The following is an 18386-nucleotide window of genomic DNA, read 5'->3' as shown; positions in this document are numbered from 1 at the left end:
AACGAGCTCCCTGTTGAGATCCGGACCCTTACTACCCTCCCGGCCTTCCGCAAAGCCACCAAGTCCTGGCTGTTTCAGCAGGCTGCGGGGTGGGGGGCTGAGAAGCATTTACCTCCACGGAAATTGTAAATGTTGGTTTTGTTTTTAATATGTTGTCTTTGTCTCGTTTTCCCCCTTTCCCTTGTCTTTTGTGAGCCGCCCGGAGTCCTCCGGGAGTGGGCGGCATACAAGACAAATAAATAAATAAATAAATAAATAAATAAATAAATAAATAAATCAATCTAATTGGTCGTAGGGAGGTAATTGGCAGGTAGCTACTAGAGTATGTCATATGGCTTTTCCCTAAAAATGACCCCAGGGGTTCTTTTTAAGTATTGATACAACTTAGCATCTTTTTCTGAAAGTAAGTTTAATTGGACAATTAGATTGTTTAAAATCTAGATATCTCTAAATTTTGTGAGATAACATTCTTCCTGAAAATGGCACTTGTCCTGTGATATTTTCAACCAGTCAGCTATTTCAAGCCCATTCTCTTGTTCTTTCTTTCTAGCTATCTCTCGGCTAAGCTATTTGTTTTGCTTGGTGTAATCTTCCTTCTCGGTTCAACCCTTCAACATTCTTAACAGTTTTTGTTGTGCTTCTCTAGACATTTTCCAATTTGTTGCTATCTTTCTGGCAATGAGTTGGCTAAGTCTGAACACAGTTTCCACTTGTACTAATCCATTAATCCCAACTCTGAAAACCTGACAAGACAAAATCTTTAAAAAAAATATATCAGTAAAATGTATTGGTTAAAAAAAAAAAAGTGGAAAGATTTTGAAAGAATTCTGTAGAGTGATTGCTTTAAAAAGCAATATAATTGAGAAACTGTGCAACAAAACCAGAATGTAGACATGGTAAAGATATAGAAAGGAAACTCAAACACACCATGGTTGCTTCCTTTGGATTCTTGCCTTCATAAGAACAAACTGTCTTTTCTGTGCTTGGCTTCCAAAACTTAGAAGCAAGGTTTGTTTCAGGGTGTTTTAACAGATGCTAGCTTGATAGAATGACTGACTTACAAGTTAAATAAAATGTAGATGTTCAAACTTCAAGCCAGCTGTGTGTGCCTGCACTGCCTGAAGCTAGATGTGGGTTTCATTTTTATTCTCCAATTGAAATCTTGTTGAATTGGGGAGATTGGAATGGGTAATTATATAGGTTCTCTAACTTGCTTAAAATATTTTTGTATTTACGTATGTCTCAGAATTTCTCAGAAATTACAGATAATTTGCTGCTTGTTCAAGGGTGTGTGTGAGGGATAATGGATACGTGTAAGAGATGCTGCGTGGGTCAAACAGGGTACTCAGATTTGGCACAGATCAAGAAGAATGCATGGACGTTGCAGGGGTGTGTGAGACATACCTTGTCAAGTAGGGATACTGTTCTGACCCCCACCTTGCTCGTTCAGAAATGACAGCCACACACAACTTGCAAAGGAATGTTTTATCAGTCCCGGCTTTTGCTGGCTGCAAACCCAAAATAAACATAGATAAATTCTCTGGCAAAAAGTTAAACAGCAAAACAGGTTTATATAAAGCAAATCACTTATCCAAGTGCTTCTTCTCAATGATTGTAAACAAACAGACACTTGACTAGGACAGGCATGGAATGGAATGAATGTTGACCTCTGCAACTGGGGCGTGGCACCATCAGTCTTTGATCCGCAGGAGGAGATCCTTAACGAGCCACAGCTGCTTGTTATCTTCTCCTGTGAGCATCCTGAAACCACTCACAGGAGGTTTCTGTGTCAGAGTCTGATAGCAGCTCCAAAGGCTTCTACCGAGCCACAACAAGGTGCTATGCAGGTGTGGGCTAGGAAGGTAGCTTGGGGATATTAATGCAGATCAGAGATGGCACATGGGGGGAGGGCAGCACAGATTAGGGTGTATGTGCAAGAAGTGCTTTGTTGTTTGGGAATGGCACTTGGGGATGGGTTGGGAAACTATGTGACAACGCAGCACAGGTAGGTGAAGTGTGCTGGATGGTGGCATAGACTGGGGAGGATGCACAGGGATTCCTTCCTCCCTGTTCCCCCCTCCCTCTGTTCCCAGCAGGTAGGTAAACGGCTGCTTCTGAGTGGAGAAGGGATTGCAAGACTGGCTTGGAAACTGTCAGAGAATATTCAGAGAATATTGATAAGGAACATAATGACGATAATATGACCACAGCAGCAGCCCAGAAATGCAGCAGCAGCACTGAAGCAGCCCTACCATTCTCAAATGTCATTTCTGGGTCATGGGTCCCAGATTTTGGACACATTCTGTAAATTGGCCCATTAGAATATTATTTGCATTTGAGATACAAAAAAAGGTTGCCCTGTGATACATCGTTTTGTCCAATTAAAGGTATATATTGGCTTTTCTGGATTTTGGATAACAGTATATTTTTTTAAAAAAAATTTATGTGTTTACCTAAAATGTTACATATTTCTTTAAGTCAGTGCATCAATACTACTTTTCCGTTTGTAGTCCAAACTAAATGGAATGCAGAAGGTTGATAATGGCTACTTTATAACGGTTCACCGACAAATGCGCGCTCGACAAAAGCACGCTGACGAAACTGCGGCGAGAAAACCGCGAGGTTGTAATCGCGCCGACAAATGAGCACAGAAGCGCGCCGACAACAGCGCGCCGACAAAAGCATGCCTTCAACAAAGAACTAATAACCCTAACCCTAAACCTAACCCTGAACCTAACCCTAAACCTAACCCTGAACCTAACCCTGAACCTAACCCTTACCTTAACTTAAATCGCGCTTTTGTCAGTGACCCTAACCCTAAACCTAACCCTAAATCTAACCCTGAACCTAACCCTGAACCTAACCGTTACCTTAACTTAAATCACGCTTTTGTCGGCGCGCTGTTGTCGGCGCGTTGTTGATGACGTCGCGGTTTTTTCGCCGTGGTTTCATCAGCGCGCTTTTGTCATGCACGCATTTGTCGGGTCACGCTTTATAACACTATGGTCATTATCTGTTAGAGGTATTTTTTTTACAAGTTTAGATCAAAATTAATACATTTGATGTTTTATATCAAATTTTTTAATGCTCACTTTTTGAGTGCTTGGGTACCATTTATTTATTGTTCCTACTGAATTTGGGGACCTGGACCTTTGCAGCTTTGTTTCTCTCCAATCTATATATAGCATCTACCCCTCTTAAAATCAAAAAGTATATCTTTACTCTCACCCTGATTTAGTTACACCATTCCATCCTACTTGTTACAGATAATGCAATTCAGAATGTGAAAAAGCACAAATACCATTTTTGTTCATTTGGATCCAGGTGCTGCTGGAAGTGAAAATATTATCTCCTGCAAAAATGTATCTGAGTGATACTTGGAAAAGACACTTTATGTGCATGTCAGTAGGGTAATAAAATAAAGACTAGAGTGATGACTTTCATCATAAAATGTTCAGGTCCATTTATGTGTTGCACTTAAATATGACATTAACTGCATCATTAAATCACTGTAAATTTCCATCTGTGCTTTGTTAAACTTGTAATAGTCTTCATCTGTCTTCATTTTGCCCCTGCATCATTTTCGATTGTCTTGCCTCTGTAGTGGCTAAAGTTTGAAATTTTTGGAATTACTTTAATCAATAAAGTTATCACCAATCATTTCCCTTGATAACTGCTTTGTAAAGTGATCCTGCCTTTGCTTGCTTCAGCTGAGATGTTTTCAACCGACTGGTGGAATGGAAGGGACTCCCTGAAGTCCAATTTTCATTTTAACCTTTCCTGAATAGCTTTAGGGAAAAAAGATTGCTGGAATTACTTTAATGGGAAATTTAAAACTCTTAAAGGTAACCAAGCTCTTCTTATGATTCAGTAATATGACAGAGAGTTACCCACCTTTAAAGGTTACAGAAATAGCCTAATGCCGGTTATTTTTAAAGTAGTTGTTAATTGATTTTTACTGCATTGCGATAATACCAAAATAATGTTAAGGTTCCAATAGCTTCATATCATAATAAATAGCGTCTTTTGGTTGTAAATTGTCCTAGTCTAATGAGAATTATAATAGGTTACACAAGTATGTGCCTGCCTGTAGTTTGCTACTTGCAAATTTCTGATAGTGCTAAAAATAGACAAGAAAATGTAAGAATGCAGCTACAGTAGTAATCAAGGTAATTCACTTTTTCTAACGTCACTGTGCTAAATTGAAATCAAGAATATCATTTGCATTGTCTGAGCCATCTGTTTGACACAAGATTCAAGATTTAATGAATTTGTATGCTGCCCAATCCCGAAGGACTCCGGGCGGCTTACATAAAAACAGTTTTAAAAATACTAAAAACTTTAAAATACAAAGACAAAGCAAGTTAAAAGAACACAACATGCACTCAACCTTAGTGGGGCTGGAACTCAATCAAGGGTCAACAGCCCCAGGCCTGCCGGAATAGCCAGGTCTTAGTAGACTTTCGGAAGGCCGAGAGAGTGGGGAGGGTCCGGATCTCAGGGGGTAGATCGTTCCATAGGGCCGGGGCAGCTACAGAGAAGGCTCTCCCCCGAGAAGCCGCCAGACGACTTTGTCTAGTCGACGGCACCCGGAAAAGGCCCATCCTGTGAGATCTTACCGGACGCTGGGAGGTATGTGGCAGGAGGCAGTCTCGTAGATACAACACAACACGACACAACACATCCTGAATCTTCTAAACAACAGGCAATTCAAGATTTGCATTTGTGAGATTTCAGGAGACCTAACTTGACCAGGAATACCTATAGGATCTGGGTTAACTAGCAAGGAGGGAAATCTAAATTTGCTTCTGCAGATCTTCCATACCACTAATAGTTTTATTCTCTTAATTCCTCAAAAGCAATTTACCACTCCCAGCCTTAGATAACTGAAGACAACGCAAACCAAGAAGGCTCTTTCTTTTCAGCGAACCGATTGAGAAGTAAGAAAGAACGCCATTGTACCATTCTTCTCCATCGCTTTCATTTACTTCATAGGCTCATTGATTTCTAAAAATAAGAATGAACCAAAAAGATGATTTTAAGGAGTGATGCAAAGCGTCGAGATCACTACTTCTATTCTGATCCCAGAATTGGGGAAGTGGGATGAGGGACAGGCGAACACGGCCTGGTTCTGCTGAGCTTTTGAGTTGCAGTGGGATAGATGCAGTGGTGGGTTTCAAAAATTGTTCGAACCTACTCTGTGGGTGTGGCCCCCTTTGTGGGAGTGGCTTGCCACCCATGTGACCGGGTGGGAGTGGCTTGCCACACATGTGACTGGATATGAAGATGCCGACGACACTTGTCAGAATAACCTTAAATTACCTCACACACAGCACTGGCATGCATAAGAATAGGATGTAAACTTGTTTTTTAAAAGGCATCTTTGGTTTGTGTCAAAACAACTTCAACACACACAATGTTCTGATTGCACCACAAACGCGGTAGCCATCCTTACCTTTCCCAGAGGCACTGAGTTTTATAAATATGAGCATGATAGTGTAGAATAATCATATCCAAGGACCAGTGGTGGGTTTCAAAAAATTTTGGAACCTCTTCTGTAGGTGTGGCCTGCTTTCCGGGTCCACTGGTGGAACCTCTTCTAACCGGTTCGGTAGATTTGATGAACCGGTTCTACCGAATAGGTGCGAACTGGTAGGAACCCACCTCTGGATAGATGCCTTTTTTTTTTTAATAAACCAAACCCGAAACAAATTGGTTCATCTGCCAAAGACGGATAATACTATGAAATCATAATGATGGACGGCAGTTTCTGGAAAAGTGCTTAGACTCCATTGTAAAAGTACCCTCTAATTCTGGAATGTTGCCTCTCCTTCTGTAAATGATGTCATTCCATATTTTACTTCTTGTTTTTTTTCCCATTAAAAGCAAAGCAGCTGATTTTTAACTCTTGAATGCTAACTTTTTTTTTTTTTTTTTTTAGAAAAATAGCATTTTAAAAAATATATATGAGAAGTTGCCACAACTACAATTGCATAAATGATCATAGAAAGCAGCCTAAAGAGAAAAGGAATTAGTGTTTGGCCATTGATCCATCCATCTTTTTATTGTTTCTCTGCTTTTGCAGAGATCTCTCTTCATACTACATCATAGCAAGGTGTTGGACTGAGCTTGAGAGTTGTATATAAAGCATGTGTCGGGGTTGTGAGCTCTCATTTTTTTCTCTTGTTGCCTCAAGCTGTAGCCTCCTTGAAATTCTGTCATAAGCATTAGATCCATTGACCTAATCTCTGACAGATGATGTTAGGGTTCATTCATACACAGGCAGATAAGGAAAAGTGTTTCAGAGCAAAATAGAGGAAAGAAAATAATATTTCATCTACTGGGCAGGGCGATAACTTCAGGTTATTGTATGTATGTATGTATGTATGTATGTGTGTATGTATATATTCAGGGGTGGGTTGCTAATCCCGTTCCAACCAGTTTGGTGGCTGGCGGCATTCTCGTGCATGCGCGCAGTTCACGCATGCGTCTTAGCGCCTGCGCGATGCTCCGGCTGCTCACGGAGACTCGCGTAGGCGCTGTATGTGCCATCCAGCTGCTCGCGGAGAATCGCGCAGGTGCTGTATGTGCCATGCGCCTGCGTGGAAGCGCAGAAGCCTTCAAAGACCAGTAAGGAGCGCGGGCGGGCAGGTGGGCCCTTCGCCGTTCCTGGAAGTTACTTACCTCTGGGTTCGCCGACTAACTGGTTCACGGGGACCGCCGTGAACCGGTTGAAACCCACCCCTGTGTATATTTCATAAGTATGTTATTTCTTCCCAGGGGTTATCATATGCTGTCCATGTGGTTTCTGGAAATGCCTAATTAATACATAAAACAGCTCTGCTACTTGAGCGTTTATATGACCAAATTTTAAAATATCTCTGCATGTTACTGTTTGGGCTATAGAGCAGGGGTGTCAAACTCAATTTCATTGAGGGCCGCATCAGATTGTGTTTGACTTGGGGGTGGGGACGTGGCCAGGGGCATGGCCAGCTTTATATCACTCGTGTTGGGGGTGCCTGTAGTGGCCCGAACACTCTGCCAGTGAAAACGGATTCCCAGGCTCTGTTTCTGGCTGCGATGGCCTCCTGCAACCCTCTGCCAGTGAAAACGGAGCTCAGGAAGGCCACCCACGGCCCTCCCGAGCTCCGTTTTCACTTGCAGAGGTACCACGGGCCGGGCCTTCGCAGTTTCTAGGGCACCCAGCTGGACCAGATCTAAGCACCCTATGGGCTGGATCTGGCCCCCGGCCCTTGAGTTTGACACCCCTGGGCTAGAGCATGGGAAACTCGCCTTGACAATACCGTGTAGCAATACAGTTCTTAATGCTCTTTCTTCCATATCTTATCTTTATCCTTTCTCACAGAACGATTGTGAGGATGAAAGTCATTTTCAGTCACCTTGGATAAAACTTAATTGGACTTAATTGTCATAGAAAATAAATATTGCATCACAATAGTTGAAGGAGAAAAATTAGTCAACCTATATCCCCCTCCTCTCCCATTTGGGCATCCATTTTGTATACACAAAAATGGAGCTCTTCTGCATTGATAAAGGATTTGAGATGTTAAAGAAGATGCCATAGAATAATTTTTCCCATTCTTTTTTCCCCTCCTGAGCTAGCTTGCAATTTTTGCAATTGCTGTTAAATTTAAAGGAAAGCCAATTTGGGGTAATATTCGAGGCATCGGGTTAGAAATCAGTAGTCTATGAGTTCTAATTCTGCTTTGAGCACGAAAACCTTTTTCTCAGCCCTAGGAAGAAGGCATTGGCAAACCTCTTTCAAAATCCTGCCAAGAAAACTGCAAGGATTTATCCAGGCAGTTGCCAATGGTCAACATTGATTCAGAGGAACGATGACGTGTATATAAAACAGCCCAGGCTGAGAAAGGGTGCTTAGCTAAGCAATAGGAAGTTTCTGAACAACACATAATTTTTAACTGCTTATTCCAGTCTTCCTCCCTCCCTCCCTCCTAGTTCAAAACAGTGAACATATCAAACATATTGTCTCCCTTCTATTTCTCCACAACGACAACCCTGTGAGGTGGGCTGAGAAAGAATGACTGGCCCAAAGTCACCTAGCTGGCTTTTGTGGCTAAGGCAAGACGTTAACTCATGATCTCCAGAGGTGGGTTCCTACAAGTTCGCACCTATTCGGTAGAACCGGTTCGTCAAATCTACCGAACCGGTTAGAAGTGGTTCCACCAGTGGACCCGGAAAGCAGGCCACACCTACAGAAGAGGTCCCAAGATTTTTTGAAACCCACCACTGGTCCTTGGATATGATTATTCTACACTATCATGCTCATATTTATAAAATTCAATGCCTCTGTGAAAGATAAGGATGACTACTGCGTTTGTGGTGCAATCAGAACAGAGGTGGGTTCCTACCAGTTCGCACCAGTTCGGTAGAATCGGTTCGTCAAATCTACCGAACCGGTTAGAAGAGGTTCCACCAGAAAGCAGGCCACACCTACAGAAGAGGTTCCAAAATTTTTTGAAATCCACTACACACACACACACACACACACACACACACACACACACACACACACACACTCTCTAACACAGAGAGAAAAAGAGAAAGACAAAGAAAGGAAGAAAGAAATAAAGAAAAAAAAGAAAGAAAAAGTGTGAGAGAGAGATGAAAGAAAAAAGGAAAAAGGGACAGAGACAAAAGGAAGGAAAAGAAAGAACGAAAGAGAGAAAGAGAGAAAGAAAGAAAGAAAGAAAGAAGAAAGAAAGAAAGAAAGAAAGAAAGAAAGAAAGAAGGAAAGAAAGAAAACACATGGCCGGCAAGCCACTCCCACCAGGTCACATGGCCAGCAGGCCACTCCCACAAAGGAGGTCACACCCACAGAGTAGGTTCGAAAATTTTTTGAAACCCACCACTGAATCAGAACATTGCGTGTGTTGAAGTTGTTTTAACGCAAACCAAAGATGCCTTTGAAAAAACAAGTTTACATCCTATTCTTATGCATGCCAGTGCTGTGTGTGAGGTTTCATTTTTCATTTTCATTTTATTAGGGTTTATAGGCCGCCCTTTTCCCTAAGGGGACTCAGGGCGGCTTACAATCACCAGGGAGGGGGTGCAAATCAAAATAAACAATATACAAACAAATAAAGTAATAAAAACACAACTTGCATACAACATTCAACACTCGGGTGGGGCAAATTAGAGACTTATCCCCAGGCCTGTTGGGAGAGCCAGGTCTTGAGGGCTGCGCGGAAGGCCTGGACGGTGGTGAGGGTGCGTATCTCGACAGGGAGATCGTTCCACAGGGTTGGAGCTGCAACAGGTAATTTAAGGTGGTTCTGACAAGTGTCATTGGCATCTTCATATCTGGTCACATGGGCGGCAAGCCACTCCCACAAAGGAGGCCACACCCAGAGTAGGTTCGAACAATTTTTGAAACCCACCACTGATGATCTCCCACTTTCTAGCCTTGTGCCTTAATCACTAGACCAAACCTACTGATCCTATCAGTCAGTATCCTTTTCGGTTTGTAATATCAGAAGCCTGAGGACTGAGCCGAGGTGTCACAGTGGTTAAATGCAGCACTGCAGGCTACTTCAGCTGACTGCAGTTCGGCGGTTCAAATTTCACCGGCTCAAGGTTGACTCAGCCTTCCATCCTTCCGAGGTGGGTAAAATGAGGACCGGGATTGTTGTTGGGGGCAATATGCTGACTCTGTAAACCGCTTAGAGAGGGCTGAAAGCCCTATGAAGCGGTATATAAGTCTAACTGCTATTGCTATTGCTTTTTTCACCTCTTCCTTTGTCTAAGTGAGACTATTTTGGTGTAAGAAGAAAAAAGAGAAAGAAGAATCTAGTGGTTTTATAATGGCCACAGTCTTAAAGATAATGCATGTCTGTGACTTAGGGTTCAGCCTTACATATATGCCCCAGTGAACTCGGGGAGACTTAACTTTTGAGTAGACGCATATACTATTTATTTTGTAATACACCTTTTAGTTCTTCTGTTTTCAGAACAGTTTTCCTCACAATAACAGGTTTCGGGAAGTAAATTATTTCTTTACGGTTGATCAGCTCACATTCCACTTTTTCACAATTTCAGAATGACTTAAGTTTGTCGGAAACCACCGTGGTCTTTGTGCAAAATGTGTTGACAAACTTGAATTCTCGTTTTGGCCTTCAGCAAGTAGGTGACCTTTTCAGTTGCATCTTCTCTGCTTCTCTTCCCGTCCTTTCTCTGATTTTTGCTTTCCTATCTTGCCGCCAGAGAAGAAGTTAAACCTAGGTTTGACAGGTAGAGTTTTTTTATTTTATTTCCCCTGACAGTCCACCTCTTGACCTCCATCTTCTTGCCAATGATTTTTTTAAATCCTAAATGATTTGGGAATAATTGCTGCTCCTTTAGTGATTATTGCCCTTCACCGATAGTAAATCTGTGAAATCCCAGGAGGCTGGAAGACATGTATGTATGCGTCTACCACAAGCTGGCTTGGATAGGCACCACTGCTCAACTGCAGCTACGGATGGCCTTCTTACACAAAAACTTCTCTATAAACAAAATGAAGCATTTTACTCTTATGCCAGCACCTTCTTAATTGCAGCATGAAAGACTTGATTCCCCTGGAAGCCTCCTTATCTGCTTCCCTGTCTCGTATTAAATCTTCCACGGGTTTTTTTTTATAAATTAGGAGAAAACTATTTCTATAAACCCTTAATAGAAAAGCCATAAAGGAATATTAGCGGATCCCGCTAAGTCAATTCAGTGGACCACACAAATCTAACTTGGCTTCCAGAATTAATTGAATTTGAAATGTCTGTACTGCAGCTTCAACAGATTTATATACTTAGAAGTTGGTTTGCTTAAGAGGCAATGAATAAAAGGGAACTTACTGAAGCTTTTCATTTATTGTTTTAGAAACCTGTTATTTTTCAAGTCACTTTAAAACCTACTCAAAGAAATCAAGTTAATACAGGAAGTCCTTGACTTACAACTAATTATTTTTTTATTGAAAATTTTTGGGGGAAAAAAGGCTTTTACAAATATTTACCTCCCCTCCCCCACCCGAACCCAACCCCCCCGACCTTTCCCCCCCCCCCCCGACTTCCCAGAACAAATGCAGGGTATAAGTCTTTAACAAAGATGTTCTAAAATAAACTTAAAGAAAGTTAGCATCATCTTTCATTTGAGCTTTAACTCCTCTTTTGTTAGGCTAACTCTAAACAGATTATATCATTCCTTGTTTCTTCAGCCATAAACTATCTGGAATTTCTTAGTCCCGTATTTATTTTGAATATAGTCAATCCATCTTCTCCACTCCAGTTTATATCTCTCATTTGAGTGGTCCTTGAGATATGCTGATATTTTAGCCATCTCTGCTAGGTTTGTGACTTTTAACGTCCATTCTTGAATAGTAGGCAAATCTTCCTTCTTCCAGTATTGCGCCACCAACAGTCTTGCTGTGGTTATTAAATGCAAAATCAAGTTAGTCTCTATAACAGTACAATCAGTAGTTATACCTAACAGGAATAACTGAGGGGTAAACTTTATCCTTTTTTTAAGAACATTTTGCATAATCCACCATATTTTTTATCCAAAATGCTTTAATCTTTTTACAAGTCCACCATATATGGTAATATGTAGCATCAACACAATCACATCTCCAGCATTTAGGTTGTAAATTCGGATACATATACAGGCCAGTTTTTTAGGATCTAAATGCCATCTATAAAACATCTTATAAAAGTTTTCTCTCAAATTTTGGGCTGGTGTGAATTTTATACGATCTGAAGAGAAACCAGAGTATACAACTAATTATTTAAAGTTACAACCTCTCTAGAAAAAGGGACTCATGATATAACTGGTTCTTGTACTTACAACTTTTGCTGCATCCCACAGTTATGTTGTCAAAAATCTGGATGCTTTAAAATTGGTTGTATTGTTCCAGAGTCAGATGATTGTTATTTGCAACCTTCCCTGCCAGCTTCCAACAAGCAAAGTCAATTGAGGAAGCCAGCTTTGCTTAATAACGGCATTGCTTAACAAATGTGGCGAAAAAGATCTCAAAATCACTTAACAATTATCTTAGCAGTGGAAATTCCCAATTGTCATAAGTCGAGGACTACATGTAGGTGGCTTAAATATCAGTTGATTTAGGCGGGATATCTACATGAAAGTCCTTTAGCTACCACCCACGCTTGGTTTTTGTAAATATGATGGTAAGCCAGTGGTGGGTTTCAAAAATTGTTGGAACCTACCCTGTGGGTGTGGCCTCCTTTGTGGGAGTGACTTGCCACCCATGTGACCGGATGGGAGTGGCTTGCCGCCCATGTGACCGGATATGAAATTATGAATTAGTACTTAGGTCGGTCCAAGTAGCTATTCAGAAACTCTGGCATTGAAGCATGCAAGTCTTAAAGCTGTCAAGTTACAAGATCCTTGCCAGTGGTGGGTTTCAAAAAATTTTGGAACCTCTTCTGTAGGTGTGGCCTGCTTTCCGGGTCCACTGGTGGAACCTCTTCTAACCGGTTCAGTAGATTTGATGAACCGGTTCTACCGAATAGGTGCGAACTGGTAGGAACCCACCTCTGTGGTAAGCTATGGGAAACATGATAGGGTGGACTAATCTTCATTTAGTTGCCAGGTTGATGTCTTTGCTTTCCCTTGGTTCATGCACATCTTTTCTAGGTAATCCAGTGCGATTCGACATTTTGGACTTCATTCACTGTTTTGGTCAGTCTGCGAGTGAATTGCAGAACTAGGAAAATCACTTGTTGCACACATTTGATTTCTTCACCGTCAATTGTTATTCTGATATTTCCATTCCTTGCAGTGGTCATAAGTTTGGTCTTTTTGTTCTTTAAGAAGAGGCGAATTTCTCGCTAACTTCTTTAATTCTTTTGATGAGATGTTTCAGGCTTTCTTTGGTTTCTGAAAATTATGTCATCAGCGTATCAAAAATTGTTGACATTCCTGCCTCCAATCTCCACCAGTTTTGATTCTTCAAGTTCCACTTCCTTGCGATCACGCCGGCATATAGGTTGAATAAGAATGATGACAAAATGTAACCTTGACACACTCCTTTCCGTATCTTGAACCAATCAGTGTCACCATATGATGCTCACACGGTGTCTTTCTTATTTGTGTACATCAACTACACCAACTTGATTAGATGTGTTGGTATCTTGAGTTCTACATAGCTTTTCATGATTGATAGACTCAAAGGTTATAGTCAATAAAGCAGATGTACAGATTTACAGTATGGTCGTGAGTGACATGTCCCTTTCTGAAGCTAGTTTGAACATCTGATAAGTCCTTTATGTTGGTTCTACAGGCCTTAACGATTCTGCAGCAACAGTGTTAACACCTGGGGCCTTGTTGTTTGAGAGTTGGCTCATTGTGCACATAACTTCTTCCTGAAGGATGGCTGGTTCTATTTTGGTTCCTTTTCTTCATCATCCTGAGGAGCATGGCTATACATCAAAGGCACATGAGCACTATTAAACTTCCCACCAAAGTGGTACCTATTAATCTCACATTTGCATGCTTTCGAACTGCTAGATGGGCAGGAATTGGGCAGGAATCAGAGCTTATCCCATTGTGTGACGCTAGCGTATAGAACCTGGACTGTCATCTTTCCAGTAGCCTTCCACCTACATAAACCTACCAGTGGTGGGTTTCAACCAGTTTGCGGTGGTCCCTGCGAACCGGTTGGTCGGCGAACCCTGAAGTAAGTAACTTCCGGGAACGGCGAAGGGCCCACCCGCCCACCCACGCTCCTTACTGGTCTTTGAAGGCTTCTGCGCTTCCACGCAGGCGCATGGCACATACAGCGCCTGCGTGATTCTCTGCGAGCAGCTGGATGGCACATACAGCGCCTGCGTGAGTCTCCGCGAGCAGCTGGAGCATCGCGCAGGCGCTAAGACGCATGCGTGAACTGCGCGCGTGCAAGAGGACGCCGCCGGTCCCATTCCAACCGAACCGGTTGGAACGGGATTAACAACCCACCCCTGAAACCTACATAGCACATTCAGAAGCCTACAGGAATTTGTTGGTAGAGGAATGGAAATTCGAAGAGAATGTATTCATATTTCAAGCTAACAAATAGGTAATGTTATTAGGAGAGAGAATGCTTTCATAGGTTGTTAAGAAAGACATACTTAATAGTTAAATATCTATATTTAACTGTTGGATTTACAGATAGTATAGAGCTAGTCTGTCTTTCTGCTTTAGAGGCAAACTATGTTTTTCTCTTTGCCTCATTTTTGTTCAGATAATGTATGGACATAAATGCGAGGAGTATTTAATTGTGAAAATGCATGTGTTAATATGAGGCTATTTTATGATATTTTTATTTTATTTTGTTTGTTTAAAATGCCCTCATACTGTACTTTGCAGCTAATTCTGGAATGATTAGGTAATGTCTTATGGATACCTGGCCCACCTAGAAAATGCTGTATAGGACAATAAGACTCTCAGAAATAACTTTGAGTTGGGATTTTATTATTTACTTATTTTATTTATTATCAAAATTTATATGCCGCCCAATCCTGAAGGACTCCGGGCGGCTTACAAAAAAGAGGGGGGAAAAAGAGAGAAAAAGACAGTTTAAAATCACAACACCACATACATTCATTCTAATCGGGGCTGGTCCTCAACAGTGAGGTCAACAGCCCCAGGCCTGCCAGAACAGCCAGGTTTTTACAGCTTTCCTGAAGGCCATTAGGGTGGGTATGGTCCGGATCTCTGGGGGTAGCTGATTCCAAAGAGTCGGAGCAGCCACAGAGAAGGCTCTCCTCCGGGGGCCCACCAGCCGACACTGTCTGGCTGACGGCATCTGAAGGAGGCCCAATCTGTGGGATCTTACTGGCCGTTGGGAGGAATGTGGCAGTAGGCGGTCTCGCAGGTACGCTGGCCCTAAGCCATGTAGGGCTTTAAAGGTAATAACCAACACCTTGAATTGCATCCGGAGACCAATTGGTAGCCAGTGCAGCTCGCAGAGGACAGGTGCAACGTGGGTGTACCTCGGTGCACCCAATATCGATTTTTTTGCTATAGAAAAGAACAAGAACAAGAAAATGCCAAGACCACCAAATACCTAGAATGTTTAAAAAAAGTGAGGAAAGAGAAGAAGCTGATTAGACTTTGTTTCTTCTATCATCTTTCTAGCCTAGGATTCTTCTGGGAGCTAAAACTTCACGATTAGGATCAATAATAATATAAAAAAAATCCAGCCTGATTTGGGATTAACTGATACATTCAGTTTTGATTTTAGCATACTGTAGTGTCAGTATGAAATCATGCTGAACTTGAATGCACTTCGCTTTAATGGCTTTGTGAAGTATAATTTCTTACTTAACTTTTGATTACATCTTAAATTTTAAAAAAGGTAAGAAAAAAACTGTTGGAATCCCAATACATTTAATGCATGGCCAAGTCAATATGTAATTAGTTGGTATTTGTTACAAGGTGAACAACATTAGATGGTAAGACAATGCATGTAGTATCTAAATTATATATCTAGACTGACAACAAACTCAGAAGATTAAAGGAGAGTGTAGAGGAAGGGAAGAAATGCATTAGAGTAAGCTATGGAATTTACCCTTTATAGGGTTCCACCACAAAACCGCGCTCGACTAAACCGCGTCGCTGACGTCATCAACAGGGTGACAACAGCGCGGAGACAGAAGCACGCTGTAAACCCTAAACCTAAAATTAACCCCTAAACCTAAACCTAACCCCCCTAAACCTAACCCTTAACCTAACCCTAAACCTAATCCTAACCCTTAACCTAACCCTAAACCTAACCCTAACCCTTAACCTAACCCTTAACCTAACTCTAACCCTTAACCTAACCCTAAACCTAACCCTAAACCTAACCCTTACCTTAAGTTGAATCGGCTTGCTTTCAAAGCGCTATTTAAAGGGCCCTTCTTTCTCCGCGCTGGCTGTTGTCACCCTGTTGATGACGTCAGCGACGCGGTTTAATCGGGCGCGGTTTAGTCGAGCGCGGTTTTGACGGGTCACGCCTTTATAGTTTGAAATGGAGGGATTTTTTTGAAGTATTAACTTCCTCCTTGCAATATGTCAATATATACTGAGTTTTTCTGATGGCTTTCAGACTGCTTTAAATATCAGTGCTCAACTCTATAGCCTTGTGGGTAGAGATTGAATTATAATCCAGATGGGTTAGCTTTAAATCAGTACTTTGACAATACTAACTTGTTTAATTTGTATGATGGCTGTTCTGACCCCCCTTCTCCGTCCAGAAACGAACGCTGAAACCAACGTAAAGGAGAATGTTTTTTAATCAGTCCAGACTCTCGTTGGCTGCAAGCCACATAAACAAAGAGATAAGCACTCTGGCAGCAAGTCCTACAAAACTTGGCAGCAATGCAAACAAACTCTGGCAGCAATCCAGCCTGCCAAGTTTGTTTCTTGTTAATCATTAACGTTGACTTCTGCATAAAGGCATGGCACAAGCAGTCTCTTTTATAATCAGGAGAGGATCTTAATGAGCATCAGCTGAGCGTAATCACCTCCTGCAGTTGTTCTTGACGCCGAGTAGCCCTTCGACGGCGTGCATCCCGGAACAACTCACAGGTGTTTTCTGGATCACTCACTCTTGTCTCCTCCCCACTGATCCAAGGCTCAGGCGCCACCTGGTGGCCAACCAGTCTCCCTGCACCCTGCTCGAAGTCGGAACTGTCCAGGGTCCTCCACCTCCTCCAGGGCCGACTCATAAGACCCCTCGCAGTTGGAGTCTGGTTTTAGCTCCAATGGTTCCTGCCGGGCCACAACAGATGGCTATATTAAATATCAAATCAAGCAGTTTATTATTTCAAGGAAGATGAAGTAGGGTGGGACTCAAATGCTTTTGACTTAATCTCTGTCTGTATTTCATTGCGGTGACAGGCCATCATGGTTGGAGACGATATTGTAAATGATGTCGGAGGAGCCCAGCAATGTGGAATGAGAGCTGTTCAAGTACGGACGGGAAAGTACAGGTCAGTGCATATGCAATAAGCCTTTTATCTCCCATAGTTAGTCATTGGCTTCCCTTACTTTTTCCTTTATGGCTCTTTGGTGTAACTATTCATGCATTGATTTATAATTTGTTTGTTTGTTTATTATATTTATATGCCGCCCTTTTCCCCCGAAGGGGACTCGGGGCGGCTCACAACTCAAACCAGGGAAGGGGGATACAGACAAAAAAATTAAAAAACGACACATAACAATGCATAATTTAAAAACACACGACAGTCATACCATTCGAGACGGGGGCAACAGCTCTTTAGCCCCAGGCCTGTTGGAACAGCCAGGTTTTAAGGGCTTTGCGGAAGGCCTGGAGGGTGGTGATGAAAAAGATACCTTTTAATTTTTTGTCTAGCATAGTTGTGGAATACAGGGTCTGGCATGGTCTGAATTTTGTCCTAGGACTCAGCTTTACATGGCCCGCGTGTCTAAATCATACCATCAAGCCCATTTTTAATAACGATGCATTATTTTATGAATCCTGGTAATTTGGTAGAGCATACATGTATTCATTTGTAGAGAAAAATGCATCAAAACCCAATTTCTTTCTCTAAGTAGTTTGTGCCTTAAAATCAAAAGGAACCTTAATGCAGCGTGAAAAATATGAAGTGCCGTGCATAATTTACAGTATTTGAAATCCAAGCTGGTCTCTTGTGTTTTAGTGAATGACTGCTTGCAGAAAATTCTGCCTTTGAATCAAGAGGTGTGTATTACATTCTAGTTCCCTTAGATGGTGCTATTTGTACAATTACTGCAGCTCTGACTGATCTCTCCTGGCTGTTTTGGCAGATTTGCCAATCACTGTTACCTCTGAAGAAAATTGCCAGCATAATTGATCTTTTTTCAGATTCTTTACTGATTAGAGCAGTGTTTCTCAACCTTGGGAACTTGAAGATGTCTGGACTTCAACTCCCAGAATTCCCCAGCCAGCGAATGCTGGCTGGGGAATTCTGGGAGTTGAAGTCCAGACATCTTCAAGTTGCCAAGGTTGAGGAAACACTGGATTAGAGATTTCAACGTTTCGGAACTTATTTCAGATCAAATAAGCTCTTGGCACCTTTCATTGGTCTTTTGAATGCGTTTTAACGCTGCGGAACTCTTTTCCAGCTAGGCACGCTAAATGGTTTGCAATGCATATGGGTCCCAATACCTAAAACGTTGAAAGAATTGAGGCATGAAACAGTTATTTAGTACAAACCTCGAAATGAAGTGATGAAGGAAAAGAAGTGTATATATCAAGGAGAGGGAACCTAGATTACCCTTTTGGATTACCACACTTAAAAAAATGGCCAGAATGGCTGGATAAATAGGATTTGGAATTTGGAATTCAACATTTGAAGGATCAGGAAATTGCCACTGTGAATTATAGAGAATATAAC

At 41.8% G+C, this 18386-nt stretch overlaps 1 protein-coding gene across 2 annotated transcripts in view; it reads left to right on the top strand.

The window, feature by feature from the left end:
• Nucleotides 1–18386, top strand: part of LHPP (phospholysine phosphohistidine inorganic pyrophosphate phosphatase) — a 175087-nt gene that overhangs the window by 41047 nt on the left and 115654 nt on the right. For both annotated transcript variants that reach the window (XM_032225636.1, XM_032225637.1), the window contains exon 6: nt 16888–16979. In XM_032225636.1, the coding sequence (XP_032081527.1) occupies nt 16888–16979 (92 nt within the window). The remainder of the gene's footprint in view (nt 1–16887; nt 16980–18386) is intronic.

This window comes from Thamnophis elegans, chromosome 10 (genome assembly GCF_009769535.1).
Source record: "Thamnophis elegans isolate rThaEle1 chromosome 10, rThaEle1.pri, whole genome shotgun sequence".
Lineage (NCBI taxonomy): Eukaryota > Metazoa > Chordata > Lepidosauria > Squamata > Colubridae > Thamnophis > Thamnophis elegans.
This window is presented reverse-complemented; position numbering and strand designations above follow the sequence as displayed.